The sequence below is a fragment of the Rhinoderma darwinii genome, chromosome 8, assembly GCF_050947455.1.
Source record: "Rhinoderma darwinii isolate aRhiDar2 chromosome 8, aRhiDar2.hap1, whole genome shotgun sequence".
NCBI classification, from domain to species: Eukaryota; Metazoa; Chordata; class Amphibia; order Anura; family Rhinodermatidae; genus Rhinoderma; species Rhinoderma darwinii.
The window spans coordinates 76,786,624-76,804,937 of record NC_134694.1 but is presented as its reverse complement, the minus strand read 5'-3'; the positions used below and the strand labels follow the sequence as shown (position 1 = coordinate 76,804,937).

Genomic DNA, 18,314 nt, shown 5'->3' with positions numbered 1-18,314 from the left:
AGCTTGCTGCCGCTTGTTCGCTCTGTTCTCCTCACAGTGCGAAGTGCATGTGAGGAGAAGGGTATTTTTTTTGCTCCCTGTAGGAGCACCATCCCCAATCCCAGGCCACAGCGTTGCCGAAGCTGTGGCCGGAGATTCCGCTCCAGGAGAAGTCCCTGGCTTCACACTCCATATATGGACACAGTGATGTCAGGGACTTCTGAAGCGGAATCCCCGCTGCTGTGGCCGGTGTTTCCGCTCCAGGAGAAGTCCCTGACTTCACTCTCCAATATATGGACATTGAAGTCAGGGACTTCTGGAACGGTCCCCTATAGTGGCTCTATCTACAGAAAGGTAGGGGGGGGGGTGCCATCTATGTGGGGGAGTGCTATGTAAAATGTTGCTGTGTAGAACTACCTTCAGGGGGGCTGTGTGTGGCACTACCTTCAGGGGGGCTGTGTGTGGCACTACCTACAAGGGGGACTGTGGCACTACCTACAAGGGGGACTGTGGCACTACCTACAAGGGGGACTGTGGCACTACCTACAAGGGGGACTGTGGCACTACCTACAAGGGGGACTGTGGCACTACCTACAAGGGGGACTGTGGCACTACCTACAAGGGGGACTGTGGCACTACCTACAAGGGGGACTGTGGCACTACCTACAAGGGGGACTGTGGCACTACCTACAAGGGGGACTGTGGCACTACCTACAAGGGGGACTGTGGCACTACCTACAGGGGGGCTGTGTGGCACTACCTACAGGGGGGCTGTGTGGCACTACCTACAGGGGGGCTGTATGGCACTACCTACTGGGGCTATGTGGCACTACCTACAGGGGGGCTGTGTGGCACTACCTACAGGGGGCCTGTATGGCACTGCCTACAGGGGACCTGTGTGGCTCTACTTACAAGGGGGCTGTGGCAGTATCTACAGAGGGAAATGTATGGCAAAAAATTTACAAATTAAATTCATCCATTTTTAAAGCGGACCAGGGAAAAAAACTGATGAAAAACAGGTCAAAATCGTCCGTGGAAAACGGAACGGATGCAAAACGGAAGTGTTTATAGGCAGACACTCGGACCCTGTCGTGTGACTAGAGCCTTAGGACAATTTATTTTGATACATAATTATACATAGGTTGAACTAGCTGGACTTTTCATCAACTATTCTATGACGATGATGTAGGTCAAGGATGCTGAGATAAAGTAAGCAACTATAACAAATAATAAAAGTTTTCTAGTTTGTTGCCTCCATTTTGGTCTTCTGGTTTTGCCACTCGGAGTGGCATTGACATTGCCACGATTTGGGTGACAGCCGCCCTGGGAACCTTTTTGGTCATATTGCTCATTATTGCTGGTAAAGCAGCTGTTTACCTGCAAAATCGTGCAGCCATTAATGAATACACTTTTTATGGCCCTCACAATTTTTTTAGCTGTTTTACCCGGCCATTAACATGTAATTTGACAGCTGCGCTAAACATGATGCCAGAGTGTCTCTTGGTCGCATCGTTAACGCCACTCCGTTGGGCTTTACTTTTATGGAGACTGTTCTGTGCAGATTCTGGATTAAAGAGGCTCTGTCACCACATTATAAGTGGCCTATAGTGTACATGATGGGATCGGCACTATAATGTAGATTACAGCAGTGGTTTTTATTCAGAAAAATGATAATTTTTGACGGAGTTATAACCTATATTAGCTTTATGCTAATGAGTTTCTCAATGGACAACTGGGCGTGTTTTACTATATGACCAAGTGGGCGTTGTACAGAGGAGTGTATGACGCTGACCAATCAGCGTCATACACTTCTCTCCATTCATTTACACAGCAGATCGCGATATAGCTATATCGCTATGTGCAGTCACATAAACACATTATAACGCTACTCATGTGTCATGACAATGAATATACATTACCTCCAGCCAGGACGTGATGTCTATTCATTCTCCTGACCACTTCTGTAGCGTCTCTGTGAGTTACAGCATAGCAGGCATAGTATCGCGAGATTACGCTGTAAGCTGTTATTCACAGCGAGATCTCGCTGTGCTGTGCTGTAAATCACACAGACGCTACAGAAGTGGTCAGGATTCTGAATACACATCACGACCTGGCTGGAGGTAATGTAGATTCATTGTCATCACACATGAGTAGCGTTATAGTGTGTTTATGTGACTGCACATAGCGATATAACTATATCGCGATCTGCAGTGTAAATGAATGGAGAGAAGTGTATGACGGTGATTGGTCAGCATCATACACTCCTCTGTACAACGCCCACTTGGTCATATAGTAAAACACGCCCAGTTGTCCATTGAGAAACTCATTAGCATAAAGCTAATATAGGTCATAACTCCGTCAAAAATGATCGTTTTTCGAAATAAAAAACACTGCTGTAATCTACATTACAGCGCCGATCACATCATGTACAATATAGGCCACTTATAATGTGGTGACAGAGCCTCTTTAAATACTGTTGTGCTGTGTTTGGGGTTTCTGTACTCACCAAAACCATACAATTTGTTTATTTAATTATTTTCTTGCATACTGGGTAAACCTGAGTATTCGCTTCAGACTGCAACTTTATCACTCATGTCATTGGGGGACACTGGAGGCCATGCGTGTTTGCTCTTTCAATACAGCATAAGTCCTTCTGGCAGACACTGAGCTAAACCGTTTTCACTTCGTATCTTAGTATTTTTCTTTTAGGTTGGAAAACAGGGATGACTTAGTCTTCCTGTTGTCTCCCCCCTGTGAAGAAGGCGAACAGTATTGATTTGATCACACTGTTATCCCCTCTTTCCTGAAGACAAAATGGGACAGAGCAGCATAGCTCCTCTGTTACCCGCCAGACATGGGGTCACGCAGTGAACTTGTCCGCACTGTCCCCCCCCCCCCCCCCCACAGCATTCTCTCACGACAGAGTGAGACATGCTGATGGGGTGACCCTGCTTTTTTCCCCAGGGGAGTGGAAGCGAAGAGGATCAAGACCTGGCGGGTGAGTAGGCCACTTAGGTGAATATGTTCCTTCTCTCCCTCTCGTCTCCTCTAGGGCCCTAGCTCTTAATGTTTTTTTTTTCTCCATTCCTTCTGCCTTTCCCCTTGGAGTTCGGACATCCTTCCCCTAGCTTACTCCTTTCTACACTGGATAGGACCTCCTACCATAGCTCCCGGCTTATCGGTACTCGGGCCGGGTTCCGTGTCTAACTTCTCTTGGCGTGCTCTTCCCTCCTGGCCGGTTCTGCTTGTGGCCACGGTCATAGAAGGGGCTCTTTGCCAAGGCATCATGCCTCGGCCCCCTCAAGATGAGTTAGCGGACCTGGCTCACCAACTTTCCTGTGCGGGTAAAAATCTCCTCAAAGCTTCTCTAGACGCAGCTAAGTTCCTAGCGTGCTCTACAACGCTTTTGGTGTTGACCCGACACACTTTTTGACCTAAGACTTGGACAGCCGATCTGGCCTCCAAATGCTCTCTCTCGCTGGATCTTTGGCTGACTTCTGTCTCTTTGGTCCATGTTTGGATGAAATTATTCTGAGGCTACTAGAAGCGAGAGCTTGAACTTACGTTAGAATAGACCCCAGCATTCTGGTCCTGATAGGTCTGGGCCTCTTTTTCTGTACTTTTTGTTGCTTCACCAAGCCCTGTTCCACAGGAAAGCCAGCACCGCATGACACAAAAAGGAAACCATTCTTCAAGCCACCTCCCTCCGGCGTACACTGCACTCTCCAAACAATCCTCCAAACAGGGTACGACAGGACCACCTCTGCCTGAAGGTCAGCTCCCATTCAGGCTTGCTTCATAGGTCGCATCCTCATCCTTTTTCCATATTTTTGACTAGCCATAATTCAATCACATGGGTAGTCTCTATGGGCTACAAAATTGAATTTGTTTCCATGCCCTCAAGCTGTTTTTTCCTGTCCACTCCTCTGAATCACCTCTTCAGGACTCCCGCCCTTTTTTTGTTTTCTTTTTCTTTCTCAAAGCAGAACTGTTCCCATTCTTCAGGAGCAGAGGTTCTAGGGTACTCACTCCAATGTTATCGTGGTCCCGACTAAGGGACCGGTCTGCCTATTCCTGGATCGGAAGCACCGCAATCTATTTGTCCGGGTTCGACCCTTTCAGTTGAATAACGTGATCACCTTCATGGAGTAGGGCGAGTTTGTTTCCTCGGTTGAGATCAAGGACTCTCATCTACGCATCCCGATGTGTGACCCTGCGTTTTTTTTGCAGTCTAGTCCCATCATTATCAATGTGTGGCTCTTCGCTTCGGCCTGTCGACTGTTCCTCATGGTTTTATGAAGGTGTACTCACCTCGGTCATGGCTCTTCTCCAGCCAAGGAAATCTCGGTCATCCTCTCTCTGATTATCATCCTTGTGAAGGTCCCTTCATCTTCTGAAAACCTGAACCTGACTTGTGGCACCCAAGACTACCATTATTTGTTAGTTGGTTATTGGCGAGGCGTATTGTGCTAAAGGAAAGGTTCCAGCACAAAAGTCACAGCACATTCCACCAGAGCTGTGAGGGCCTCTAGGGGCAGTATGTCATCGGGCCTCTGCTTTACAAGTTTGTTAAGCCCTTACCTGGTCTTCCCTTCATGCCTTTACTAAGTTTTACAGGGGGCACACCTTAGCATCCTCAGAAGCATCTCTAGGTCCTAAGGTCATACAGGAAGCATTGTGTTTTTTTTTACTTTTCTGTTTACTGCTCCTTCCCCTGGAGACTGCTTTTGGATATCCCACGTCACCTAATGACACAAGCGAGAAAAGAGGATATTTTTTTTCCCCTCCTGCTGCTTGTATACAATTTAGTTACCTCAGTGTCTGCATTTGGGTATAGTCTGTAAAGAAAGAACAAACCCCTTATGGCTTAGTCTACGCTTCCTAGTGGCAGCAGCATGTACCCTAATGAACTCGGCAAGAAAAGGATTTTACAGTATTTTATGGTAACCAAAACAAAACCTTTTTTGATGTTTTTTTGCCAAGGTGTAGGAGTCTGCCTCACAAGATAAATGTAGGTTGGGGAGCTACTTATTATAAAGTTCTGTGGCTTAGCAAAAATAGTTAGAATGCTTTTTACTTTGGTATGGGATTATTCACCCATCTGTAATGTGGCTGTGTAGGTGCAGTATATTTAGTGCTAAGGATGGGATGAGAGACTGTCATGTGAAAGCGTTCTGCCTCAAAAAATTCTTATGGAGGTGTGAAGAAGCCATAACACCTTGGAAATCGCTAAGGCCCCATGCACACAGCCGGCCGCCGACTGACAGCCGCATTTTCGGGCCGTACTCCCATACAAAGTACGGCCCGCAAAATGCAAAAGAACGGACATGTTCCATAATTCCCGGAACATTTCCACGGCACGGACACCCTTCCGTAGTGCTACGGAAAGGTGTCCGCGTTCAATGAAAGTGAATGGGTCCGTTTTTGCGGACCGCAATTGCGGTCTGCAAAAACAGAGGTTTTTTACGGTCGTGTGCATGGGGCCTTAGGGTACGTAATATATAGAAGGAAATATGTCATAGAGTGTTTTCTGGGACTATAATATTGAGGGCCTATACTTAACATGTTCAGGACCAGGTACCGCTTAGCCATTTTTAGCATGCGTTAGTTAAATGGCTATAGCGTTTTTATTTGTTGGGCTAGCAACGTAATTTTTGCAGTCTTCTTCTTTTTTTCTTTTTTTCTTTTTCTTTCTTTTTTTTTTACTCCTGATCAATTCAGGCTTCTACACTTTGTTTGCTCATTTTTTTCTGGTAATATTATAGTGTTTCCCTAAAATATAATTTTTATTTGTGATTTGTCTACTGTAAATTCTTATATATTGCATCTGTATTTTAGGGTAATTGGGTCAGGGTGACAATAATTGGTGAGGGGAGGTTTTTTTTTTGTTTTTTATTTACACCAGTCATAGGACCATCAGAGGCAGTGACACGGTCTCTATTCTATACACAGCGCTCGTTAAGTGCTGTGTTTTGTGAATACAGAGAAAACAGTAGCGGTAAAATCAGCCTCTGTCTCCTCTCCAGGGATCCTGGCAGTCTCTGGCTTCCGTGCAACAGACGTTCAGCTGCCCAATCGCCCAGACAGCAAGCGTAAACCTGTGCCGTGTATATACTGTGGACGGTCCTCAACTGGTTAAGATGGGCTATCAACATCAGATCAGTGGAGCTCTGACTTATGGCACCCCCGCTGGTCAGCTGAATGAAAGGACCACCATTCTGTAATACCAGGCACAGCCAACACTAAATAGCACCTCCAGTCACCTGATCATTTGGGAGTGGGACCCCTGCTGATCTGATATTAATGTCCTATCCTAAGGATATGCTCTCAAACTTAATTATCTGAACACTTGCTATTCTAGAACTTTACAACTGTAGTAACCTTTTCACGTAATATACTGCATGGCTTCTCTTTATAACTCAAGTTAGGAGATTGTGGCTACATAGTTCATCTTTACTACATGTTAGGCTTCGTTCACATCTGCGTTGTAGCATCCGTTTTAGCAGATCCGTTGAAATTTAAAAAAACGGACAGACTGACTGATGCCAGACTGAATGCAACAGAAGGTAAAACATGTTTGTTTTTGACTGATCAGTTTACCGGATCCGTCAAAAAAACGGACTCTCTTCTTTCCGTTTGTGTCAGTTTGCCATCAGTTATACTCCGTTTTTATCTTTGCATCTTTCTTGCTTTCATTTTTAGTCTGTGCATGTGCAGTAAAAAAACAGATCCATTAAACGTAATGCATAACTGATACAAACGGATGGCATATCAATTTGTATTCGTCATCCATTGACTTAAATGTTCAAACAAAATCAATGGGTTTTTTGACGGAAATGTTAACTTCCGTTCTTGTGGTCCTCTGACGGATACGCTAGAACGGAAGCCACAACGCAGATGTGAACGCAGCCTAAGATTGTTTAGTGCACCTGGTAATATATTCACAAATCTAAAGGTCAATCATGATCTTGGAGTTTAAAAAAAGCTGTACATGCACAATCAGAACAAGTAAAAATCTGCTTTACTGCTTACATGTTTAAATGGCATCACAAGGTTTTCGTTTTGCTGTTCGTACAAGTTTGCACTTCACGTTTAGTTGTTAAAGGAACCCTAACCATACAAATATTTTAACGATGAAAAAAAATTCCACCAATCCCTACCTAAGGCTAAGTCTACATGGGCCTGAAATGTCTGCTGCAATTCATATCAGATGAAGTCTGCTTGCATTCCATATTTATATTATGATCTACTAATTCTACTAGGAATTTGTAAATTAATTTTTGCTAACCTTTTCTTTATATTTTGTTTTAGGGTCTACCAAGAATGAGACGATCACCAAATTTTTACAGCTTTGTATATTTCCCCGCTGTGTGTTCTCATCAATCGATGCTGTATACTGTGCCCGGTTTGTAGAGCTTGTACACTTGCAGAAAACTCCTAACTTTTCTACACTACTTTGTTATGATAGGGTGAGTGTCCTTTCTGTTGTCGTTGTTATAGGTGTTGTCATATCCGTGTTCCCTACTAGTGGGCCATTGCTCTACGATTTCCTTGCACTAGTTTTGATAAATGTTAAAGGGGTTGTCCACTTCCATTTCTTTTAATAATTTATTTATAGAATAGGAAATCATACAGATTTCTAATATATACTTATTTTAAATTCTGCTCACATACCTTTCCTATACCAGTGTAGTGTGTGTGTGTGTGTGTGTGTGTGTGTGTGTGTTTTTTTTTTGTTGTGTTTTTTTAAATGTAACTTTATTAATAACATGACAACATCCCCTAGAGACAGGCGGCCAATTTATAAATCTTCTAGAGTCCGTAAACACAGGCACAGTGAAGCAGTTTTTAATAATTTTTCCACCATTTGTCCTATTCACTTAGCCCATGGATGTTCCTCTATGTGGCCCCAACACATGTATGTTATGTAACCTTGTTAACTGAATGCTAGGGGGTCACATGATGGGGTTGTGTGTGCTGGTCACATGACTGACGACTTGTTTAGTCATACTCCGCAAGGCCTCATCCACACGACTGTAAAAAATCATCCGTAATCGCGGACCGTAATTACGATCCGCGATTACGGACCCATTCACTTCTTTTGTTCACAGACAACTTCCCACAAAAGATAGGACATGTCCTGTCTTTTGCTTATTACGGACCGTGCTCCCATACTTTGTATGGGAGCACGGGCCAAAAATGCGGGTGGCCAGCTGTGTCCATGATTACGAGCACGGGCGTGTGCATGAGGCCTTAGATTGTGGATGCGTTCCAAATGACTAATCTGTGGGCTATACCATTCTACTGTGACAGGGGCCTCATGCACTATAAGAAATGTATGTGAGCGGAATTTCTAGTACATGTATACTAGAAAACTATGATTTCCTATTCTACTAATAAATAAAATACCCCCTTTTAGTTATGGCTTGCTAGTGGATATAACTGCCATGGGCACCGCCGTTGTTGTTTTCATAGTGTTCTATATGGTACTATTCCAACAATTTGGTATTGGATGGTCTTAAAGTTAGTAAGGTATTTTTGTCTATAGTATTGAGTATGGGCAGATAATGGTGGAGTTTTAGGGGCTTAGAACAATGGAAGAAGGTGACATCTGTTAATAATCTAGTTCTTTGGCACGTGTCATTGGGCGACAGTAATGCATCGAGGCAGACCAGGTAATACAGGGTTATGAGCATAAGAACCCCCACAGCAGGCCAGTTTTATTGTCAAGTGATTAAAAGCGTTTACTGCAGTGCTGAAGTCCTGGGTCTGATGATCTTCTTATGTGCAGGTCTTCTCAGACATCATTTACACTGTTGCTAGCTGCACAGAAAACGAAGCCAGCCGTTATGGAAGATTTCTTTGTTGTATGCTGGAAACTGTCACCAAGTGGCACAGTGATCGCGCAGTATATGACAAGGTGAGGAAATACGAGAAAAATCTTGACTGGAGAATGATGTTCATGTTATGTATAAACTGTGCTTAGAAGGCCATGTATTCAGTCCTGTTCCTACCTGCATTCCCAGTTCATAAAGCGGAGACTCACTGTTTTTATGACTGATCAATGCATTACCCTTGGGAAAAGGATTGAAAAATTATCTCTGAGGTACCAGCACAGAAGCCATTTTTATCTTTAATCATAACTGTGAAATGTATTTTTGTTCTAAAAAAAACCTAGCAGCCTACCATTGTCTGTACTGTAAAGAAGTTATCCTGCCAATTGTATGCCAAAGGGACCCTCTTTTGGCATATGTCTCCTCAATAGAAGACTATTCTGCATTATATCTCTGGATATCACACTCTATAGAGATATCATCACACTATAGAGATAATGGTTGCAGATAAGAACTTGGACAAAGCAGGGATTTACATCCCACCCTGTATACAGGCCTGTATTGTAGAAGCTGTCAATCTATGTGGGTGGGGGAAGCAGGACACAAAGACGTTCTCTGGCAGCATTCACACTGCGTTTTGCATGAAAATACCTTCTCAAATAGAAAAATATATTTCCTATGTTCCGCATTTTCCCTTTTTTATTATTTGCTCCACTCGGGGCAAATCTTCTTTTACGGGGTTTCGAAAACCCATTTAAATATTTGCATAGAGATGTAAAATGACTTTGACCATCTTCAGTTCTTTCCCTGTGTGTATTTACTGGGAGTGTGCTGCCGCTTCTACACAGCCTGCACATCATTAATGTGTTAAAAATGGCTGTGGGCACCAAAAAATGGCGACTGGTTCGCTTTACTGATTAGACATATTTTCACTTGATTCAATTAAAGGGGGTTTCCCACTAAACACACTTTTCATCTATCCTGTGCATATTTGATAAATGTGCTTAGTAAGAAAAACCCCCTTTTAATTAGTCCTTTAGAGGTTCCCAGCTTGGTTTTTACGTCACCTTTTTTACAGGTTTTTCCTTGTGTTTGTTCGTTCTCCATAACATGCTGTGTGTTGTCCCAAAATCCTTCAGTAGAGCATTGCTCTGCGGTCCTTTGTACAACTGCAGCTAGTCTTAATGTTTCGGAAGCTACAAAGCTTCCCAGCATTTCCGAATAGTATATGAATTAGTAGTATTCAAGTTTTTTTTACTTAATACTTTGTAGCCACCTGAGTCTGTTGTAATGAATTCTAGCATAATGTAGCTGTATTTGCGCCTGGATGTTATCTGTGTGTTCAGGAGAAGAAATGTTCTGTCAGGCTGGATTTGACAGTAGAAGATATGCCATTCTACACTCTGTATCTTCTTATGAGAATGCTTCATGTCGGGATTCTGAACTGTTGAGCTTCATCATCCGCTGGAGACAACTGATTAAAATCCCGGGCACTGGGTGTAAATATTCATGCTGCTTTTGACAGTTTGCCTACTCCTTGCTAACACATTTCTCAGCCAAATTTCTTCCTGTCTCTTCCTGCTGCATGTCAGCCATTCATGTCAATAGTCAGTGAAGCATTGACTTTCATTCCTCCTATCTTTGTATACTGGGTTCAGAGCTGTGATGGTGTTTGTTTTTGTTATTTAAGGGGTTGTTCAGTGATGTGCACTTAGAGCTTACAGGGGTTCTGCACTAATTCAGGACCCCCGTTCTCGCAATTGATGTCAGTCCCAGCTCTCGGACAACTATCACCTATCTTGTGGATAAGTGATAATTGTCGATTCTAAGACAACCTCAAACTGGGAAACGAAAACTTGAAGGCTTATAAAAGTGTGTGTATATATATATATATATATATATATATATATATATATATATGTGTGTGTGTGTGTGTGTGTGTGTGTGTGTGTATATATATATATGATGTAATGCTCATGAGAACAAATGTTTTTCTGTGCTTACTGACCGTAATCCCTTCGGGAAACGCTCCTGTACCGACGCTCAGGGTTCACTGTAACATGGTCTATGCTGTTTTTGCAGATACCGTTTTGTACACTTTTGAAGTGAAATTCTAATCAGTTTGCAGTGCTTTGTAAAGAGGAATACCGAGTTCTCACTGTTGTGCTGAAGCCAGAGGTTTGAAGTAACCCTGCACCTCCTGTTTTGTATGGGGCTACACTGCTCTTCTAAAGGCCTGATTCCCCCGTGTGCATAGAGCCCGTACAGTGACATATGTACTTTCTGACGATCCGTACTTCTGAGCTGTGGGCCAGTGAATGGTGCTGTATGTCATAGCGCTTTTCTCCTAATCCGATGGAGCATGCCACAATTTTATTTGTCAGATTTATATGGACTTTGACAGAAATAAACCTCCGTATTTGGAAGCATATGGATGTTACATTAAATCCCCATAGAAGTCTATAGATGCAGCCTTTATGGGGCTGTACTTCACCCATTTGCAGGAGTCCTAAATCTCATACAGTTTGTATTCGTTGTGTGTTTTTGGGGTCTCCGTTTTGCTTGGCTCAGTTGTAAACACCCCATGGGAACAAACCATAACACATTATTTATGTAGATTACATAGATTATGTATTTTAAAAAATTGTTTTATTTTTCACCCCGGTCTTTTATTTCTTTTAGGATTGTGGAAGCTATCCAGGATTTGTCACAATTTTAAGGGCATCCAATTTTGATGGAGGCAACAAAGCTGACCAGTTAGATTATGAAAATTTCCGGCATGTGGTTCACAAATGGCACTATAAACTAACTAAGGTATTGATGGTAATCTTCTCTTAAAGAGAACATGTTCAGTGGTTAAAATAGATAGAGAATATGGTATTATCATGTCACTTCAAGTTACATATTAAGTTACCCCATGTTATTTGATTAAAAAAAAAATTGTTGTGCTTCATGGTGCTCTATTTATTAATTGAATATATATAGTGTCTGTTTTGCTAACTGCCTTGGTGCATGTGTACTGTCATATTATATCTTCTTTGTAGAAGTGCTTTCATCTTTGCTGTTCCAACTAGGCACATAAAACAGATCATAAAAGTAACTTATACTCGATTGACAGATATGCAGAAAGATTAGGGGGATAGAAGAGGAGAGCGAAAATTTGTATATTGTGTAGTGTCTGGACAGTTTTGACTATTTTTTTTTTTTTTTGTTTTGTTTTTTACCAGGCATCAGTTCATTGTCTTGAGACAGGAGAATATACTCACATCAGAAATATTCTTATCGTACTGACCAAAATATTACCTTGGTATCCAAAAGTGCTGAACTTAGGACAAGCTCTGGAACGAAGAGTGCACAAAATCTGTTCAGAGGAGAAAGAAAAGAGACCTGATCTTTATGCATTGGCCATGGGGTAAAATACTAATGAAAGGTGGTCATTAAATATGAAAGAGGCCATTTGAATAATTTCTTCTTAGGCAGAGCCTTTTGGGTTTGTTGAAGGAAAGGAAACTGATAAAGTTCTCCTGTTCGTTTCTATTCCTTTTGAACAGTTGGTGTATTTTTAGTTAAAAAAAAAAATCCTATACACATACTATTGTAACTCTTGTTTTAGGTAGTTGTCTCATGGCTATTGATATGTGACAGATCTCAAAATCATTGCTTTATTTTATGCAGATATATACATAGTCTTGTTAGCTCTCCATCATTACATGGAAATAAGCTTAAATGGACACTAGCTTTTCAAGCAACTTATACTGACTTAATAGTATACCTGATCAACTTTGTAATTTATTTACTGTTAAAATGTAGTTGTTTTATCCATGCAAATTCTGTGTGACGTTACTGCCACCTCTTATAATGTGCCCTCCACCCCCTGCTGTCAAACAAAGTCCGTCCCTGGTTACAGAGCAGAATTGACGGACTGTAGAAAGTCGGTAGTGTTCACTGCTTGCCAATCGAATTCTATGGAGAGGGGAGGGGGAAGCAGGAGCAGAGTGAGACAGATACATTCAGACTTACTGCAGCTTCCTGGTAAGTGTTATGTCACCCCAGTGCTGGATTCTCAGTGTATATATAGAGATAGGAGCAGGGTTCTCCTCTTCTCTACGATCTGTGTATAAAAGACATGATAGCCGTTAGGCTCCGCCCCCTAGCTCAAACACAACTAAGAATAAGAGAGAGAACCTGCAGAGGGGAAAACTGCTAAATAATGCAGAAAACAAGTCATATAATGGCCAGAAATAGTGTTCCTCCTGTACAATCATATGACCGCTTATTCTGAAAAGTTAAGTACGCTTCAACAGTAACCTGTCCCGTCAAACATGCAGTCCGAGATTATAGGATAACCATTAATCTATGGAATCTATTTAGATCCCTGCTAACTCTATACTTGAGTTCAGTGGGTGGTCTTACTCAGTCATTGGCAGCTTTTTCTGTATTAACACTCATACACTGAAGGCTGTCAATCAATGGTTGAGACCGCCCACTGAACACTAGCGCTCTGTAAGCAGGAATTTAATTAAATAAATTCCATGTAATACTGAATCTTCTCTGTTCGGCCCCTCCTTTTCTATAATATGTTGGCTGCAGATCGGAGAGCATGTCTACCATGACAGATTCCCTTTAAATACTAGTGATATGTGTACGTTCTAGAACTAAGACCGTACTTCACAGGTTGACTAATGTCTTTAGCTGGTAATTTCCTTGGTGTATTTAATATGTTGTGCGAATTGCAGCTATTCTGGACAGTTGAAAAGCAGGAAATCTTTCATGGTACCTGAAAATGAATTTCATCATAAAGATCCCCCTGCCAGGAACGTTATTGCACCTACAGTACAGAATGGACCAGGAGCTGCTAGTCAGTCAGCATCTGTCTTGGTGAATGCAGCTAAACCGGAAGAATCCAGCACTGAGGATATTGGTAAGTAGTAGTGTAGGTTACTATATCTAAATTACAGTATTAATATAGCGGGATGATTAGTATTTATTTGAAAGGTAATTTTATTTTATTTTTTTGTGGTCAACTTTCTACATTTTGTAAAGAAAAAAAAATGTTTTGTGTATTCATATTTTAGAAGCTTGAAAAACCCATAATTTATAATTATAGTGTACCTGTGTAAATATGGCTATTTTCCATCTGCTGTAGATTCACTTAATGGAGCATTTATGGGGGGGGGGGGGGGAAGTGAGGTATACTAGTCATTCTCAATGAATTAGAATATCATTAAAAAGTTAATTTATTTCAGTAATTCAATTAAACAAGTGAAACTCCTATATTATATAGATTAATTACACACAGATCTATTTCCAGCATTTTTTACTTCTAATGTTTAGTATAGCTAACCGTTAATAAAACTGTTGGGAGACACCAGACCCAACAATGCAGACGAGCTGAAGGCCAATATCAAAGCAACCTGGGCTTCCATAACACCTCAGATGTACCACAGGCTGATCGCCTCCATGCCACGCCGCCTTCATGCAGTAGTTCGCGCAAAAGGAGCCCCGACCAAGTATTGAGTGCATATACTGTACATACTTTTCAGTAGGCCTACGTTTCGGTATTAAAAATCATTTTTGAAATTGGGCTTCTTTAGTATTCTAATTTTCTGAGTCACTAAATTTTGGGTTTTCATTAAAGAGGCTCTGTCACCACATTATAAGTGGTCTATATTGTACATGATGTGATCGGCGCTGTAATGTAGATTACAGCAGTGTTTTTTTTATTTAGAAAAACAATCATTTTTGACGGAGTTATGACCTATTTTAGCTATATGCTAATGCATTTATTAATGAACAACTGGGCGTGTTTTACTTTTTGCCCAAGTGGGCGTTGTGGAGAGAAGCGTATGATGCTGACCAATCAGTGACCAATCAGCGTCATACACTTCTCCCCATTCATTTACACAGCATATAGCGATATAGCTATATCGCTATGTGCAGCCACATACACACACACTATAACGTTACTGCAGTGTCCTGACAATGAATATACATTACCTCCAGCCAGGACATGTCTATTCAGAATCCTGTCACTTCTGTAGTGTCTCTGTGATATTTACAGCAAGGCAAATTTGTTAATCTCGTTTGAAATGAGATTATGCTTTCCTTGCTGTAAATATCACACAGACGCTACAGAAGTGTCAGGATTCTGAATACACATCACGTCCTGGCTGGAGGTAATGTATATTCATTGTCAGGACACTGCAGTAACGTTATACTGTGTTTATGTGGCTGCACATAGCGATATAGATATATCGCTATGTGCTGTGTAAATGAATGGGAAGATGTGTATGACGCTGATTGGTCAGCGTCATACACTCCTCTGTATAACGCCCACTTGGCCAAAAAGTAAAACACGCCCAGTTGTTCATTAATAAACTCATTAGCATATAGCTAAAATAGGTCATAACTCCGTCAAAAATGATTGTTTTTCTAAATAAAAAAAACACTGCTGTAATCTACATTACAGCGCAGATCCCATCATGTACAATATAGGCCACTTATAATGTGGTGACAGAGCCTCTTTAACGGTTAGCCATAATCATCAACCTTAAAAGAAAAAAAAATGCTGGAAATAGATCACTGTGTGTAATGAATCTATTATAATGAGTTTCACTTTTTGAATTGAATTACTGAAATTAACTTTTTGATGATGTTCCAATTCATTGAGAAGGACTAGTACATACACAGAATTGTACCACTTCCTCCTTTTGCCCTGTAAATTTGGCAGCAGGCCTCAGCCATAAATCACAGCTTATCTGTAGTCTGTAAATGGACTGTAGACTACAGACTGCTGTTAGACAGCCTGTGCTCGCTGTTTGGTTTTTATGCAAAATAAGGGAATGTGAAAGGAATTGATAATATTGGGGTACTCGCACTACTAAAGTGACACCAGTAAAGCAGTAACTTAATATATTTGTGTGTGTTCAGCAAAAGTGTACCTTCTCCTAAACAGTGCTGCTGGGATCTATAATGAACATGGGAAACAGGACATACCACTTGGGTGGGGTGAAATATGTAAAAATGGTGAATCTCTTCAAATTGGCAACTCTTTTTACTTTGAAATAAGATAATGTATCCCCTACTGTAAGTTCTAAGAAGAGTAGAAATGGTTGAATAAATATCCAAATAAAAGCCCCAGGCTGAACGTCAAGTCTGTTTAACCCCTTCCCTCTTTAGCCACTTTTGACCTTCCTGACAGAGCCTCATTTTTCAAATCTGACATGTGTCACTTTATGTGGTAATAACTCCGGAATGCTTTCACCTATCCAAGCGATTCTGAGATTGTTTTCTCGTGACACATTGGACTTTATGTTACTGGCAAAATTTGCTCGATATGTTCAGTATTTAATTGTGAAAAACACCAAAATTTAGCGAAAAATTGCAAAAATTAGCATTTTTCTCAATTTAAATGTATCTGCTTGTAAGACAGGCAGTTATAATACACAAAATTGTTGCTAATTAACATCCCCCATATGTCTACTTTAGATTGGCATCGTTTTTTGAACATCCTTTTATTTTTCTATGACCTCACAAGGCTTAGAACTTTAGCAGCAATTTCTCACATTTTCAAGAAAATTTCAAAAGGCTATTTTTACAGGGGCCAGTTCAGTTGTGAAGTGGTTTTGAGGGCCTTATATATTAGAAACCCCAAAAAAGTCACCCCATTTTAAAAACTTCACCCCTCAAAGTATTCAAAACAGCATTTAGAAAATGTCTTAACCCTTTAAACATTTCACAGGAATTAAAGCAAAGTAGAGGTGAAATTTACAAATTTCATATTTTTCTGCAGAAATACATTTTTAATACAATTTTTTTTATAACACAGAAGGTTTTACCAGAGAAATGCAACTCAATATTTGTTGCCCAGTTTTTGCAGTTTTAGGAAATATCCCACATGTGGCCGTAGCGTGCTACTGGACTGAAACACCGGCCTCAGAAGCAAAGGAGCACCTAGTGGATTTTGGGGCCTTATTTTTGTTAGAATATATTTTAGGCACCATGTCAGGTTTGAAGGGCTCTTGCGGTGCCAAAACAGTCAAAATCCCCCAAAAGTGACCCCATCTGGGAAACTAGACACCTCAAGGAAATTATCTAGGGGTGTAGTGAGCATTTTCACCGCACAGGTTTTTTACAGAAATTATTGGAAGTAGGCCGTGAAAATTAAAATCAACATTTCTTCAAAGAAAATGTAGGTTTAGCGATTTTTTTTCTCATTTCCACAAGGACTAAAGGAGAAAAAGCACCGCAAAATTTGTAAAGCAATTTCTCCCGAGTAAAACAATACCTCACATGTGGTAATAAACGGTTGTTTGGAGACGCGGCGTGGCTGAGAAGGGAAAGAGCGCCATTTGGCTTTTGGAGTTCACATTTAGCAGGAATGGTTTGCGGAGGCCATGTCACATTTACAAAGCCCCTGAGGGGACAAAACAGTGAAAACCCCAAACAAGTGACCCCATTTTGGAAACTATACCCCTTGAGGAAATTATCTAGGGGTATAGTGAGCATTTTGACCCCACAGGTTTTTTGCAGAAATTTTTGCAAGTAGGCTGTGAAAATGAAAATCTACATTTTTTCAAATAAAATGTAGGTTTAGCTAATTTTTTTTCATTTCCACAAGGACTAAAGGAGAAAAATCACCATAAAATTTGTAAAGAAATTTCTACCGAGTAAAACAGTACCCCATATGTGGTAATAAACGGCTGTTTGGACACACGGCGAGGCTGAGAAGGGAAAGAGCGCCATTTGGCTTTTGGAACTCAAATTTAGCAGGAATGGTTTGCGGAGGCCATGTCACATTTACAAAGCCCCTGAGGGGACAAAACAGTGGAAACCCCCCACAAGTGACCCCATTTTGGAAACAACACCCATTGAGGAAATTATCTAGGGGTATAGTGAGCGATTTGACACCACAGTTTTTTTGCAGAAATTATTGGAAGTAGGCCCTGAAAATAATAATCTACATTTTTTCAAAGAAAATGTAGGTTTAGCTAATTTTTTCTCATTTCCAGAAGGACTAAAGGAGAAAAAGCACCACAAAATTTGTAAAGCAATTTCTCCCGAGTAAAACAATACCCCACATGTGGTAATAAACGGCTGTTTGGACACACGGCAGGGCTTAGAAGGGAAAGAGCACTATTTGACTTTTTGAGATCACATTTAGCAGGAATGATTTGCGGAGGCCAGGTCACATTTGCAAAGCCCCTGAGGGGACAAAACAATGAAAACGCCCAAAAAGGGACTCCATTTAGGAAACTACACCTCTTGAAGAATGCATCTAGGGGTGTAGTGAGCATTTTGACCCCACAGATGTTTCATAGAATTTATTAGAATTAGGCAGTGAAAATAAAAACAGTCCTTTTTCTTCAATAAGACGTAGCTTTAGCGCAAATTTTTTCATTTTCTCAACAAATAAAGGAAAAAAAGAACCCAACATTTGTAAAGCTATTTCTCCCGAGTACGGCAATACCCCATATGTGGTCATAAACTGCTGTTTGGGCA

General features: G+C 41.1%; 1 protein-coding gene across 1 annotated transcript in view; it reads left to right on the top strand.

Moving 5' to 3' along the window:
- Window positions 1-18,314, top strand: part of THOC2 (THO complex subunit 2) — a 107,299-nt gene that overhangs the window by 56,146 nt on the left and 32,839 nt on the right. Inside the window, exons 25-29 of the mRNA XM_075835772.1 lie at window positions 7,291-7,448; window positions 8,771-8,899; window positions 11,496-11,627; window positions 12,041-12,225; window positions 13,550-13,734. Of these exons, the coding sequence (XP_075691887.1) occupies window positions 7,291-7,448; window positions 8,771-8,899; window positions 11,496-11,627; window positions 12,041-12,225; window positions 13,550-13,734 (789 nt within the window). The remainder of the gene's footprint in view (window positions 1-7,290; window positions 7,449-8,770; window positions 8,900-11,495; window positions 11,628-12,040; window positions 12,226-13,549; window positions 13,735-18,314) is intronic.